General features: G+C 47.0%; 1 protein-coding gene across 1 annotated transcript in view; it reads right to left on the bottom strand.

Annotated features, from left to right (window-relative positions):
• Positions 1–658: 658 nt before the first annotated feature.
• Positions 659–14014, bottom strand: part of tgfbr2l (transforming growth factor beta receptor-like) — a 28246-nt gene continuing 14890 nt past the window's right edge. The window contains exons 2-8 of the mRNA XM_086147704.1: positions 13956–14014; positions 9592–9803; positions 8698–9446; positions 8357–8494; positions 8133–8274; positions 6425–6552; positions 659–4234 (exon numbers count right to left, since the gene is read on the bottom strand). The exon at positions 13956–14014 is cut by the window's right edge and continues 98 nt beyond it. Of these exons, the coding sequence (XP_086003830.1) occupies positions 3932–4234; positions 6425–6552; positions 8133–8274; positions 8357–8494; positions 8698–9446; positions 9592–9803; positions 13956–14014 (1731 nt within the window). The 3' untranslated portion in view covers positions 659–3931. The remainder of the gene's footprint in view (positions 4235–6424; positions 6553–8132; positions 8275–8356; positions 8495–8697; positions 9447–9591; positions 9804–13955) is intronic.

Raw genomic sequence — 14014 nt, 5'->3', positions numbered from 1 at the left:
ACCATGTCTTCCTGCCTTGGTTCCTTCGACGTTCTCCTTCCTGTGTTCTCCATGTTCTTTTCCGTAGGTTTCCTCCATGTTCTCCTGTCTGGGTTCTCTCCACGTTCTCCTCCACGTTCTCCAGGTTCTTCATGGTTCCTTCCACGTTCTCCTGCATGTGTTTGCTCCAGGCTCTCCTTGGTTCCTCTCTAGGTTCTCCTCCCTAAGTTCACTCCACGTTCTTCTGCATTAGTTCTCCGTGTTCATCGGGTTCTTCAAGGTTCCTTCCATGTTCTTCTGTATGTGCTCACTCTACGTTGTCCTTGGTTTCTCCTGACGTTCTCCTCCCTGGTTTCTCCAAGTTCTCCCTGGGTTCTCCATTCTCCTTGGTTTCTCACCACGTTCTCCTCTCTGGGTTCTCCATGTTCTCCTCCTTAACTTCTCTCCATGTTCTCCTTTCCTGGGTTCTTCTCGTTCTCCAGTTCTTCATGGTTCCTCCCATGTTCTCCCGCCTGAGTTCTCCAGGTTCTCCATTTTCCAGTGTCTGAAAGTTGTCCAGCTTAAGCCCCGCCTCTCACCTCAGCGGCCGCTGTGATTGGCTCCCGTCCTCGACGTTGCCCTCAACCTCATTTTCTCGCCCCCTTTTTGGAGCTCAAAGAAAACAGAGACTTTTCACCGATGAAAATAGACTTTATTAGAAAATGAAAGATGGTTGAAGAGCAATGGGTCCGTCCCGTGGCTTGAGGGGTCAAAGTTCACGTCCCGGAGTCCATTGGGACCACCCAAATTCACATTGGTGGTCAAATCGGCCCTGTGGACCTTCTCCGATGGAAAACGTCTTCTCGGGTCGGTCGAGTGTCTTCAGAACGAGATGCTAATACGAGTGCAGGACCACAAAACAAGGGGACGACAAAAATTCTGGGACTCTTTTACAAAAAGAAGGGACGGTGGCCATCTCAGGAGGAGGAGAAGATCCCTACTTGTTTTTGCCAGTTGGTTTCTTGCGCGCTATCTCACGAAGACGTACCTTCAAGCCCCCGTTTACGCGACAGAAGGTACGTTTTGTGACGTCCAAACCCGATGCCTACGTTGGTGTCAAAAGTACCGGCCCGCCAGGGGATCCAGGGATGAGTCTACAATTTGAAAAAATGAACTTCTTTTCAGTAAAAATGCAGTTCCTATATTGTCTGCAAGGGGTGCGCTGTTAGCAACATGGCACAAGACTTCCAGCAAATGGTAGCAATGCTAATTGCGAGTCCGTAAATAGCATTTTTTACTTATTGTTAGAAATGTACCTGCTTTGTCCAATGTACCGTTGGACCCTCATCAGCAAGATGTTGTTGTCCAAAAAGAGGAAAGTGGACTTGGAGTTTACGGTTTCCAAGAAAAATGGACCACTTCTTATTTGCTGGTTGAGGTTACTAAGACACTTGTATGCTCGGAGTTGAAATTGCACTTCCTTTTCTTCATGAATCTCAGCTTGTTTGTTATGTATTCTTAAAAGGAACAGTTCATTTATAGTTTACCTGTTCTCCTTGACACTAAAGCAAAGGAAAAATTTGGACTTCTAGGTAAATACGTTATGATTTGACTGGTCCGGCCCCCTTTGGCATCAAATTAGGTCGGACCAGTGGCCCCCCGGACCAAAATGAGTGCGACGTTGAAGCAAACTTTCGGCGGGAACTAGCTAGCGGCCGGGAAGTAAACGTCATCATGCGGCGCTATACAAGGAAGACAGCTTGGTTGACCCCACTGTGCTAGCGTAGGAGAGGTACTCATGTATGTTAGCGTACGCGAGTTCCGACTTTTCGGAGAAAATCGTGTCATGTCGTGCCGAAGGAGCGGAATCCCGACATAATCCGAGGACCTCCTCTTGTACCAGATGTAGAAGGCGACGATCTGCGCACACCAGAGCCATGGTAACCCCAGAAGAGATGCTGAACTCAGGCCAATATATGGCAGAGTGACTTTGAGATGGACTAAATGACGCGCATCCATAGAGACACTTCCTATTTTGGCGCAACAACAAACATGGGCACTACAGCAACAGTGACCGATCGAGTTTTGTACGAGCCAACAATGAGATGTACCGTAAAGTCCGGCATATAAGCTGCAACTTTTATCACATGCTTTGGGAACTGCGGCTTTTACAACCGTGCGGCTGATTTATGGATTTTTATAGGGTAATTACAGTAGCTTCCTTCCGCCAACGCAGTTGACAAATGAAACTGTTCTGAAAAAAAAGAATTTGCGTTATGTACCGGTAGTTGTAGATGTTACCGTCATTTATTTAATTAAAAGTTTTCTTCAAAAATCTTTCTGCGTTAATATCTCATGTTTCAATGGGGACACCTGTGGCTTATAGACAAGTGTGGCTTATGTACAACTTCTTGTTTCTTTTAAAAATGAGTAGGTGCAGCCTATATAAAGGTGCACTCAGTCCAGAATTTATACTAGTTACTTTCTGGGGTAACCCTGAACTACAAGGAGGATCAATTCCAAGGAACTGGGAGTCAAAGGACTCCGGAGTACTCCATTGTACTCCAAAGTACTCCAGTGTGCTCCAGAGTACTCCAGAGTTGGCTATTATCTCTTTTGGTTGACCCACCCATACATGGCTATTGGCTGCAGCCTCATGAGTATGCCCATTTGCGTAGGCCATGCTACTAAAAAATTAGTAGTGGAGCCTATATAAAGGTGCTCTCCAGAGTATGGAATTTAAGGTAGTTACTTTCTGGGGTAACCCTGAACTACAGGGAGGGTCAATTCCAAGGAACTGGGAGTCAAAGGACTCCAGAGTACTCCAGTGTGCTCAAGAGTACTCCAGAGTTGGCCATTATTTGGCCATACATGGCCACTGGCTGCAACCTTATGAGCATGCCCATTTGCGTAGGCCACTCTACCAAAAAATGAGTAGTGGGGCCTATATAAAGGTGCTCTCTAGAGTATTGAATGTAAGGTAGTTACTTTAAGGTAGTAACCTTGAACTAAAAGGAAGGTCAATTCTAAAGAACTGGGAATCAAAGCAGTAAAAGGACTCCAGAGTACTCCGGAGTACTCCAGAGTTCCCTGGAGTACTCTGGAGTTGCCCATTGTTTGTTTTAGTTGACCCGCCCGTGCACGTCCATTGGCTGCAACCTCATGAGCATGCCCGTTTTCAATGTATTTCAACATTTTCCCCGTCTCTCTGCAGATAGAAGAGTTTTCAGACCTTGTCCCCTCCAAAGACCATTTCCCGTTGTCAAGTGCCACAGAGTCCATTCCCGACAGTTTTGAAGTTTTGCATTTTCCACCCAAAACGCTGTTGTGTGAACGGGGCCTGAGTTTGTTAAATAGTTATCTGGGGCATTTGATAACAATGAGGAGTTGGAAATGCCACAAAGTGAATTGTAATTAGCACTAGAGTAGCCAAGGAAGCTAAAGCGGATGCTACTGATCCTCATCATGACAACTTTTAGTGGGTACAACAGGCATCCAGAATTTTGGGGTAACCAAAATGCTTGAGGAAAGATATGTGACATGTAGTGTGAACCTATCTTTGGATGTTTTTTTTGTCTCTTTAGAACTTCACCGCTTCATTCTTGGTAAAGATGTTTTCCGGATGCTCGAAATCACAATGTGAGCTCGGTTTTAATGCCGCATCGTCAAAACTCACCCCGTGACGTCATTTCCTGTTCCTGCCACCGGGGGCAGCGAAGAGTTCTCTCACTCCACCACCCTTCCTACCTCCCTCTCTTTTTGTCTCCTCTGTTCATACAAGAAGGTTATAAATGATAATCACAGTACATTTCAAAGAAACATAAGACGGAGGCCGGCTCCTTCAAAAATATGCTAAACAAGAAAACGCATCTGCCTGCAGAATGAGCTGAGGTCCTTAGCTGAGAAGATCTGACGTCCATTGGCTCTCGGTTCTGGGTCCAAGAACCCATGGAGCTTTGAGATGACGGAGGGCTTACACCGCTGAGTCGCTGTGAAGAGCGACGCCCCCTTCAGCTTCCACCCGGAAGGAGGTGGAGGATGAGGAGGCGGAGGGTCTGGCAAGGTTGGGAGATACCGACGGTTCCCTTCGAGAACACCCGCCGCCTTCCGCCCCGGAGTCCTTCTCCCCGCCGACTTCTTCCTCTCCATTAGCTTCCCTCCAGACGTCCTCCTCCTCCAGCGCCAGGAAGCGCTCCACCACGCAGTGAGCCGTCAGCCTGGCCTCGGGGTCGTGGTCCCAGCACTCGGTTATGGTGGAGCAGAAGACGCTCATCCCCTGCGGCACAAGTTAGTGCTAGTTAGCTAGTTAGCTAGTTAGCTAAAACAGTGTTTCCCAACCTTTTTTTTGAGCCACGGCGCAGGTTTTACATTCGAAAAATCACACGGCACGCCACCAAATAAATATGTCAAAAACAATTTTTAACGAATTAGAATGAAACCGTAGTCTCAATTTATCTAATATATCTAATATCTGTCGAATCGTCAAGTTGCAATGCAAATTTCCCGCTGATGTGCAACTTTTCCACAACACTTTTTAGCAACGTCTGAAAACATGTCATCAATAGGTGTTATTTGAGAGAACTGGCTATTTCTTTATTAGCGCCAGAGCCGAGCTTTTCTTCTACAATGATTTTGCCGGCAGGTAGTACAGTGATCCGTCGCTATAACGCGGTTTACTTTTCACGGTTTCGCTACTTCACGGATTTGCATGGTGCATCGTGTTCTGCATTCTGATTGGCTAAAAAGTCACTCCGCTTCTTCTCTACCTGTGCGTCAATAACGTCGCAGTTTAATATGTACACGTACGTAAAACAGCTCGCCGAATTTACATGACGTACGTGCAAATTCTCTCGCGATTTCGAGTTTCTCCAAAACCCATAATGTTGACAAAACGCTCTGGAGCGACAAAAGGCCCCAAAAGTTAGCGGAAGATGCTAAAGTTAAACCTCTGGACATGCTAAGGGAAGCTAAAAGCTACGCGGCTGTAGGTCGGCATTACGGAATGAATGAATCTTCCGTTCGTTCCATAAAGAAGGAAGAAAAAAACATAAGGACGACAGCAACGATGTATAATAGAGTATTTAATTGTGAAAAAAATAAAGGTTTCTACTTCACGGATTTTGCCTATCACGGGTTCTTTTTGGAACGTAACCCCCGCGAAAAACAAGGGTTTACTGTGATGTTTTGCTACGGTGTGTGGCTGTTTTCAACAACGCTGCCTGTTTGTTTACGCAGATACAAGTACCGTAATTTCCGAACGATAGTCCGTGACTTTTTTTCACGTAAACAACGCTGCGGCTAATATATGGACTTTTTTGGGTGGGGGGGGGGACGCTAACGAGCTTCACGCCGCTAAAACATTTATCCTCGTCACATCAGACCGATGAAATGACCGGGAAATTCTGAGTCCGTTCAACTCCGACATCGAAGAAGTCGACTTTGACGGTTTTAGCACGCAGGAGGAAGCTAAAGATAGCGACAAGCTAGCCCAGGGGTCGGAAACCCTCTTTCATCTTTACACCGCGGCTCCGAGCGGCTTGGGAAAATAAATGATAAATATTGAATTGAAGTGTATTTCATTTGTGTTAATTCCTTTTTTTAACTTTTAGTTCTACGTTGGAAGATTATTGTGATCTTGAAATATTAAATAAAATTATATTTATTATTTTTCGCCGCTCAAAATAAACGTCACACTCACGAAAGCCGGTAAAGTCCCGATTTGCAGATGCTGTGCGCAGAAGTTCAGGAGCAGAAGTCCCATAAATCAGGTAAAATAAATATTTATGAAGATATTTTGCACATATTTATTTTTTATTATTTACTGACACAGCGATTTTATCCCGATTTATTTTTAAAATTCAGGTCAAGGCTCCGCAACACGCTCTGAAAGCCCAAAGCTCAAAATGAGTTCAGTACATAAATAAAATTTAATTTTCTCTGTCATACTTTGTGAATTTCAGAAGCAACACACTTGTTCATACAAAATGTAAAGGTAATAAAAAGCAATATATACAGCGGTACCTTTATTTTAGACGTCAAAAAGTAATTGCGGCTCCCAGTGTTTTCTTTTCCGAGGAAACCGGGTCCAAATGGCTCTTTGGTTGTTAAAGGTTGCCGACCCCTGGACTAGCCGGTGCGGCTTATATTAAGGTGCGCCCAATAGTCCAGAAATTACGGTACTTTTTCTCTTAAAAATGTATCATGCAAAGCGTCACTAATCACACAGATACACAGATTAATTCACTATCCGTTGCCATGGAATGGACGCATTATTTGCGTTGGATAAATAATTTTCAGACCAATCAGGTGAAAGTGGGCATTTTTCCACTTCACACCTGATGATCTCTCACGGCAAACACTGAGCTAAAACACACCAGCTACCAGTTAGCGCGCCGTATCGAAGTCGGCGGTACATTTCGCGGCTAACATCTACGCCACGCGACGTCCAGGGTGGACCGGTTTTAACCTGGTGTTGCGTCCACGCCGCCGGTATGTCGGGCCGCCCTCGGTCTCTCAGCACCAGGTCTCGCATGCTGTCCACGCAGGGCTGCTCGCACACCTTGGAGCCAAAAGCCGGTTCGTAGTCCTTCACCTCTGCGGGGTGAAAGGAAAACACATGTTAGCACACGCCGGAGGACCGGGAATTGCTCATTTGGCTAGCTGGATAGTTGCTCATACTTAATCATACTGAATCAGAAGCTGGCAGCCAGGGACTCTTGGCCCTGCCTGAATATAAATATATCTATATATCGTGGAAACTGGCAAACTGCAGTTCATTTAAAGATGACGCACAACTGGCGCCGCTTGTATCTCTGAGACTCCGTAATGACGGCGGTCGACGGTTCCCAGAATATCCTTGCTAACGGCTTCATTTCTGGTAACGGTTGTCTCATCTGAACTTCTTCTGGAGACTCTCAGAGAAACCGGGTTCGTCCAAGAAAGTCCCCCGAAATCTGGATCCCGGACTGGATCCCTTCGGGAGTGATGTTTTTCTTGCAATCAGAGGCATTAGCCGGTGCTTGGAGCTAATCGGGACAATTTGCAATCTGGTTTAATTTATGGAAGAGAGGAAATGAAAGTCAACGTCTCGCCCTGAGAGACAGCTGCGAAAACAGAGCGGCGGAGCGTTTTTAGCCACACCGGACGCCGAGGGGCTACACTTGCGGGGTATCAGGCGCCGTCGGAACCCCAGCCCTCAGAGTTTTGGCAACAATTTAGCTTAGCTGTGGTCTCCACGCAACGGGGATGCAGGGCTACTCGTGGTCCCCGGAGTCCCTGAAAGCAGAACGTGGGCTAGCGAGTTTAGCGACAGAGATCCTCTTCTGTGGTCTTCTGATCTGGATCCAGGAAGCTTTGTTCGGGTGGAAAACCTTTGCTTTGTGAGAAAGCTTACAGTTAGCGCTAGGCTACCCTCCTTGTTATTCTGCCATAGGCTTCCTCTGCTGAGGGATATCCTTCACCAACGATTGGTAGGAACCTGGTATCTTCATCTGGATCCTTGGGCTCTTCTGGGTGCAGGTTCCCAGAAGATGTGGCTTGATCTGCTGCACCATCTCACCAGGTGTCCCTCCCAATCCTTATACCCCTTCTGTCTCGGTCACACTGTTGTTGTCTTTCTCCCCGTCCTAAAAGGAGAGTGTTCTCAGGTTTGCTCACTTCTGGGGGAACATTGGGTTTCTGTAGATCTGAAAGAGTGGTGGTCCAGACCGGCCCTACATGGAAACTGTCATCAGAGAACTTGACTTGACCGGTACTTTGAGAACCTTGGGGGCTGTTGAAGGCTGGAACACCAAGTGTCTCACCGCCCGGCTACTGAGTTCACTCAGGGCTGAATCTCACACTCATTGGGTTCCAGAGACGACGTACTGCATTTAAGGCACTGGAGACATCATTGGAGACAACTTCCTGAGATGGACTTCGGAGTCTCCAGATGGCTCCAGATCTCAGGAGCCAAGCCCAAGAATAAGATGACGTAGTGATCCCGTTCTGCGCAGATATGGCAAACAGAAGCTAGCATGAAGCTAAACCACCTTTCCTTTCCAGTTTTGTCCCCTTGATGAAGCACCAGTGCCCCATGAAGTAATGGTGAACGAGTGATTGCACTTCCGACCTTCACCTGAGCTCTTAGGACACTTGCGCTGACCAAACATGTACAGACCCGGAGGGGCTCCTACCTCCGATGACGTAGCAACGGGACGCCATTTCCCAGAGCACGAGCGCCATTGAGTACACGTCCATCTGCTTGAAGGCCTCGAGGTCCTCGAGGTTCACCCTGGACTCCAGCACCTCTGGGGCCATGTAGCGGGCCGTCCCCACCTGGACAATGACCATGTTTGGGGTTGACATTTATCACACAAACCCATTTGGATAGTTTGAGAAACCTTGCTAGTTTGACTACCTGCCCGCTGTTGGCGTAATCGTCCACCGTCAGCGACAGGTCCAGTCTCAACGCCAGGCCGAAGTCGCACAGAGCACACTCCCTGTCGTTCTTCACTACGATGTTGCTGCTCTTCAGGTCCCGATGAGCCACTGGTACCTGCACAAGATGGCCGTTGAAGGTCAGAAGCCAAAAAGAAGTCTTTTATCCAGACCCGTGCTTCTGAAGCCTCAGGTTTCCATGATCTGGTTTTGTTTTTAGGTGCCGAAAAGTGACCCGCAAGTTGACAGTGGACAGTTCTCCCGTGAACCACTGAAGTACATCTGTGTATGACTTGCCATGTGTTGGTTTGCGGAGTTTACCTTTGGCACCCCGTTTGGCGTGGTGTCGCTGTGGAGATGAGCCAGCCCTCGAGCAATACTGGCCGCCATGGTGACGAGTTCCTGCCAGCTCAAGACATTGGCGGTGAGGAAGTCCTGTAGATTCCCCAGGCTGTGATAGGCCAGAACCAACCAATACTTCCTGTGCGCGTGGCTTGCCGGGCCTCTTTCCTCGGCGGCCAGGAACTGCACCACGTTATCGTGCTCCAGCTTGGGGTCGGAGAAGATGGAGCACTCGTTTCTCCACGAGGCGTACTCCACGGCGGGAAACACTTTGACAGCGACCGTCTCATAGGTGTCACCTCCGCCCTTCTCGCCGTGCAGCAGGCACGCCCTCCAGACTTCGGCGAAGCGCCCCTTCCCCACCATCACCTCCAGCTTGACCGGCAGGAGCTCCACCGGTTGGCCTTGCCAGTGTACCATGTCAGCCATGTTGTCTTTACTCATGTCACCCATGTTTTTGGACTCTTCCCGTCCTGACTCGGTACCCATCAGGCCCCCTCCGGCCTTCTGTCGAGCCCCCAGGCCCCCGCAGGGATGCTCCAGGGCCTGGTACAGCTCCGGATTGGGCTTAGTGGGCCAGTCGGAGCGTGCCGGCGGGCCGTGCTTGCTGGGGTGGCGTGTTCGGTAGTAGTAGAAGGCGGCGGTGGTTATCAAGGCCACCAGGACGGGAGGCACCAGGCTGACCATCACCACGGGGAACACGTCTTTACTCTGCAGCTTGGAGAACCCTGAGGAAGAGCAAGGGTCGAGACAAGTCGTGACTACATCGCCCTTCCTTCCCCACCCAAACGGCCTCCCGCTTGCGGCCGTTTGGAACCGAACCCAGAAAGATCACTTCAGGGTATGCTTCCCGACAAGAGCCTCCATCCTCACCGTTGGCCCCCTTGTCAAAGATCAGCTTGTCGTTGCACTCGTGCTCGCCCTGGCAGCCGCAGACCATCATGGCTCCCTCCTCCGCCGGCTGCTGAACCATCCGGCACTCACTGGAGGTGAAGTTCAGAAGGAGGCCCGGGTCCACGCCCTCCAGGGGCAGCACGGGATTGTGACACTTGGTGTGCACTGTCATAGTGTCGTTGGTCTTTCGCCTGAAAGGACGAAAGCACATTTGTGGGGATTGAAGTTGGGGGTTCGTTCAAAATAGACCAGGAGTGCAATAATCTCACCCAGAAATGTGTTGCTAACTTAAGAACTAGCCCATCTTTGCTACCCCACGGTTCACTTCCCCTGGTTTTTCGTGAAAGAAAATTCACAGAGGTGCCGCCGTCTTGGTCCCGAGAGCTACATTTTTTATTTCTAAAGCTCCGAAATCAATGACGGTGACAAATGATCGTTTGATGCTGATACCAGAAGCGCTAACAGCTACATGCTAATAGCTGATATTATATAACAAGTGCTGTTCTTTCCGGACAATTAGCCGCTACTTTTCTTAACACGCGTTGAAAGTGGCAAAACAATGATGCAGCAAATGAATGGATTTTTAAAAGCTAACAAGCTAATGAGCTTAGCCTAGTCACATCGTCACTAATACAAACAGACACACACACACACACACACATATATACATACACATATACACACAAATATATCTATACATACATACATACATGCGCACACACATATATATATGCATATATATATATATATACACACACACACACACACACGTATATTTATATACCTATACACATACAGGCACACACACATACATATACATCCACAGATATATAAACACACATACACATATATCCATCCATACACGTATATATACACACACACACACATTTAAATACATATACACATACAGGCACACGCATATACACACACCCATATACACACACAAACAAAGACATACATTTACATATACACACACAGATATATATATATATATACACACATACACGTATACACACACACACACATATTTATATGCATATCCACGTACAGGCACACAGACACACACACACACACATATATATATACACACACACAAAGACATACACGCACAGACACATATATGCACACACATTCATACATATATATACACACACACACACATTTATATGCAGTTACACATACAGCCACACACAAACACACACACATACATATGTATATATGCGCACATACACATATGTACACACACACACACACATATATGTATATATATATATATATATGCATATACACACAAACACACATATTTACATTCATATAAACATGCAGCCACACACACACACACACACACACACACACACACACACACACACACACATATATATATGTACACATTTTTTTCTTCCCATATTTAGCGGTTGCTGTTCATAAACACATATATATTTTATACACATGGAAAAAAAAATCACATTTAGCTTTAACATTCCTAAAGAAATAACCATGGCGGTCATATGTCTCCATATGCTGTTAAGAATTATTGAATATATTAGTGTTTTGTTGACATCTGTTAACATCTTTTGGGAGTCACTGATCAATATTTCACATGATCAATCAAAATCAAGACACGGCGAGTTCAAAAGTCCTCGTGACCGGAGATTATTTTGGATTTATTCTGCGTTTCCGTCCCCCCGTGAAGCCCCACAACCCTCTCAAAAAGCGTAGAAAAATAAATAAAAAATATTTGGGGGAATTTTTCAAGCCCTTCTTAGAATTCCCTGAATCTGCGCATTCACAAACTAACCTAAAAAAAATAAAAAATAAAAAAATAAAATAGAAAATGGACCCCCCCCCCCCCCCCGGGTGGTATAATGGTACGATCCAAAATATTTGGCGCGATCTGTGAATGAACTGATTTAAACAGCTTTTATTAGCAAAGAAAACGAGCAAACACGGAAAATGAAATTACACTCAAAGTACAACATAAGTACCAGGTATATTTATGTATATTTTGATATATATATAAAAATATAAGCGTTTTCTTGAGAAGATCCCATGTCAACTTTGACCTGAATAAGAGCCTCTTTTCCCTCCCCGTCTCTTATCACCGGCTTCCTCCTGCAGGCTGGAGGGGGTCGGCAGGAAATGAGAGGGGTCCAGCGAGAGGAGGTGTGTGTGTGTGTGTGTGTGTGTGTGTGTGTGAAGGTCTTATCCAAACAAAAAAAAAAAAAAAAAAAAAAAAAAAAGAAGCTTGTGATCAAGTGGCGTCGGCGATCCTGACAGCTTTTTCATAGCAAGCGTAGGAGGTGGGAAAATAGATAAATGAAGGGGGAAAAAAAAAAAAAAATTGAAAATAAAGTTTAAGGAGGAACGCCGATGTCTTCTTCTTCTTCCCCCTCCCCTTTGCAGGGGCAGCAAAATCTCTTTAGGAGGAAAAAAAAAAAAAAAGCGAAAGAATTACTTCTGTTTCTCCGTGCCTGCAGGCGAGGAATCGGGGGAAAATAAACCCTCATGTCGAGTTGATCGCTGTCAGTCTGCTGACACATTTAGCACTTAAAGTTGTTTTTTTTCCACGAGGAGGACGGGGGAGGTTGTCCGGGCTGTGACTCCTTCCAGCTCCTTATATGGCAACAGCAGGGAAAACAAAAAAGTGATAATACGTTCAACCTTTCGCCTCTTTGCTACCGCTTTGCTAACATGCGTTAGCATATCCGGATCCTTCTCCGACCCCTGAAAGCTCCAATCTTGCGGATTCGACGCTATTACTTGCACGATTCTTCATGTCGAAGTACTTGTTCCGTACATTTTTGCCTGCTGGGTTCCGGTTCCATCTGAGAATGGTTTTGGTTAGCATCTGGGGAGGCCGGTTACATGTCCACCCTGAGGTGCATGATGGCACCAGGGATATCAGTCTGAAGCTGCAACACCTGCAGATGTACCACCTGTGCCAAATCGGTTAGCACTAGGCTAATACCCTAGCTTTGCTGCGGTAGGCTACCTCTGGTGATCTACCGCAGTGTCTCGCCAGGCATCCACCATTGTTATTTCTTTTATGAATATTGATGCTATTATGTAACATGTTAGCTATTAGCATGTGACTGTTGTGCTACTGTTATTCGCAGAATTAGATCATTTGTCCCGCTGGACCCTCTTGACCCCTTTGTCACTTCCAACCCCAATTTGGAGGAGGGTAGGTTTCTGCAAAGGTAAAAAGGCAGTTCGACTTTGGATAAGCGGCGGAAGATGGGTAGATGAATCAAAAGGTAGTTTTCCCGGCGCTGTCGACAACTCCTGAACGTAAGGGTTCTGTAGGTTACCTTAAACGTACAGGACCTAGAGGAGGGGGAGGCCGGTGACATGTCCACCCTGAATTGTATGGTGGCACCACGGATATCAGTCTGAAACTGCAAGACCTGCAGATGTACCACCTGTGCCAAATCGGTTAGCACTAGGCTAATCCCCTAGCTTTGCTGTGGTAGGCTACCTCTGGTGATCTACCGCACTAGGCAGTTTGACTTTGGATAAGCGGCGGAAGATGGATGGACGGCACTGTCTACAACTCCTGAACGTTAGGGTTCTGTAAGCTACCTTAAAGAGTGTGGTCCAGACCTAGTCTACATGGGAGGTGTCTTCAGACAACCGGGTCGAGATTTGGCGGCGTGAGGATAAAAACATACTTTTAATCTTAAAAATCTGCGTCCTGTTTCGAGTCTGACGCCAGACAACGTCTTCTGTTTGCGATCTCAGTCTCTCCTTGCGTATTCCACGGTTCCACAAGTGATGCCGGGTCTACCGGCACGAGTCGGTCCATTTACTGAGAACGTCACTGCTTCCCAGCTAAGAGGACTAACACCGTTAACTAGCTAGTCGCCCTCATCATCGTCATCAAGAAAACTGACGGAAAGCCAAACCATCGTGGCGTCACATGATTGACAACCTGGTCTAAAAATGCCAAATCAAGTCCTGGCAAGTGATTCTTGGCCACTCGGTAGCCTCGGATATTTGGGAATGACCGACGCCTTGTTGTACCATTGTTGTTTCCATGGTTACAGCCCTGGTGGCTGGCTGTGACTCGATGGGTAGAGCGGGCGTGGCGGTGTTAGGAAGGTCGGTGGTTGGATTCCCGGCTCCTCTATGAACACAAGAACCCCAGTTGCTCCAAACTGTATGGTTAGTTGGGGTGCGTTTGGACACGAGGTGCGCTGCAGCGAAACGGTTAACCCGCGTCCACAGAGTTTAGTCACAGTCCAGTTCTGAAAGTTGGAAGGTCTGGCGGTATCGTGTGTGCCAGAGTTTGAAAAGCACACCGGAGGAAATTCAAGAAGAGAGAGTTTCGCGTGTGGACTCACCAGATGGAGATGCAGATCTCCTCGATGAGGTCGCAGAAGGAAGACAGGGTGCAGTTGCT

The sequence above is a fragment of the Fistularia commersonii genome, chromosome 6, assembly GCF_037954325.1.
Source record: "Fistularia commersonii isolate RoL2024-O1a breed Wild chromosome 6, RoL_Fcom_v1.0, whole genome shotgun sequence".
In the NCBI taxonomy this organism is placed as follows: domain Eukaryota; kingdom Metazoa; phylum Chordata; class Actinopteri; order Syngnathiformes; family Fistulariidae; genus Fistularia; species Fistularia commersonii.
Note: the sequence above shows the minus strand (reverse complement) of the source record. Positions and strands in the feature narration are given on the sequence as shown.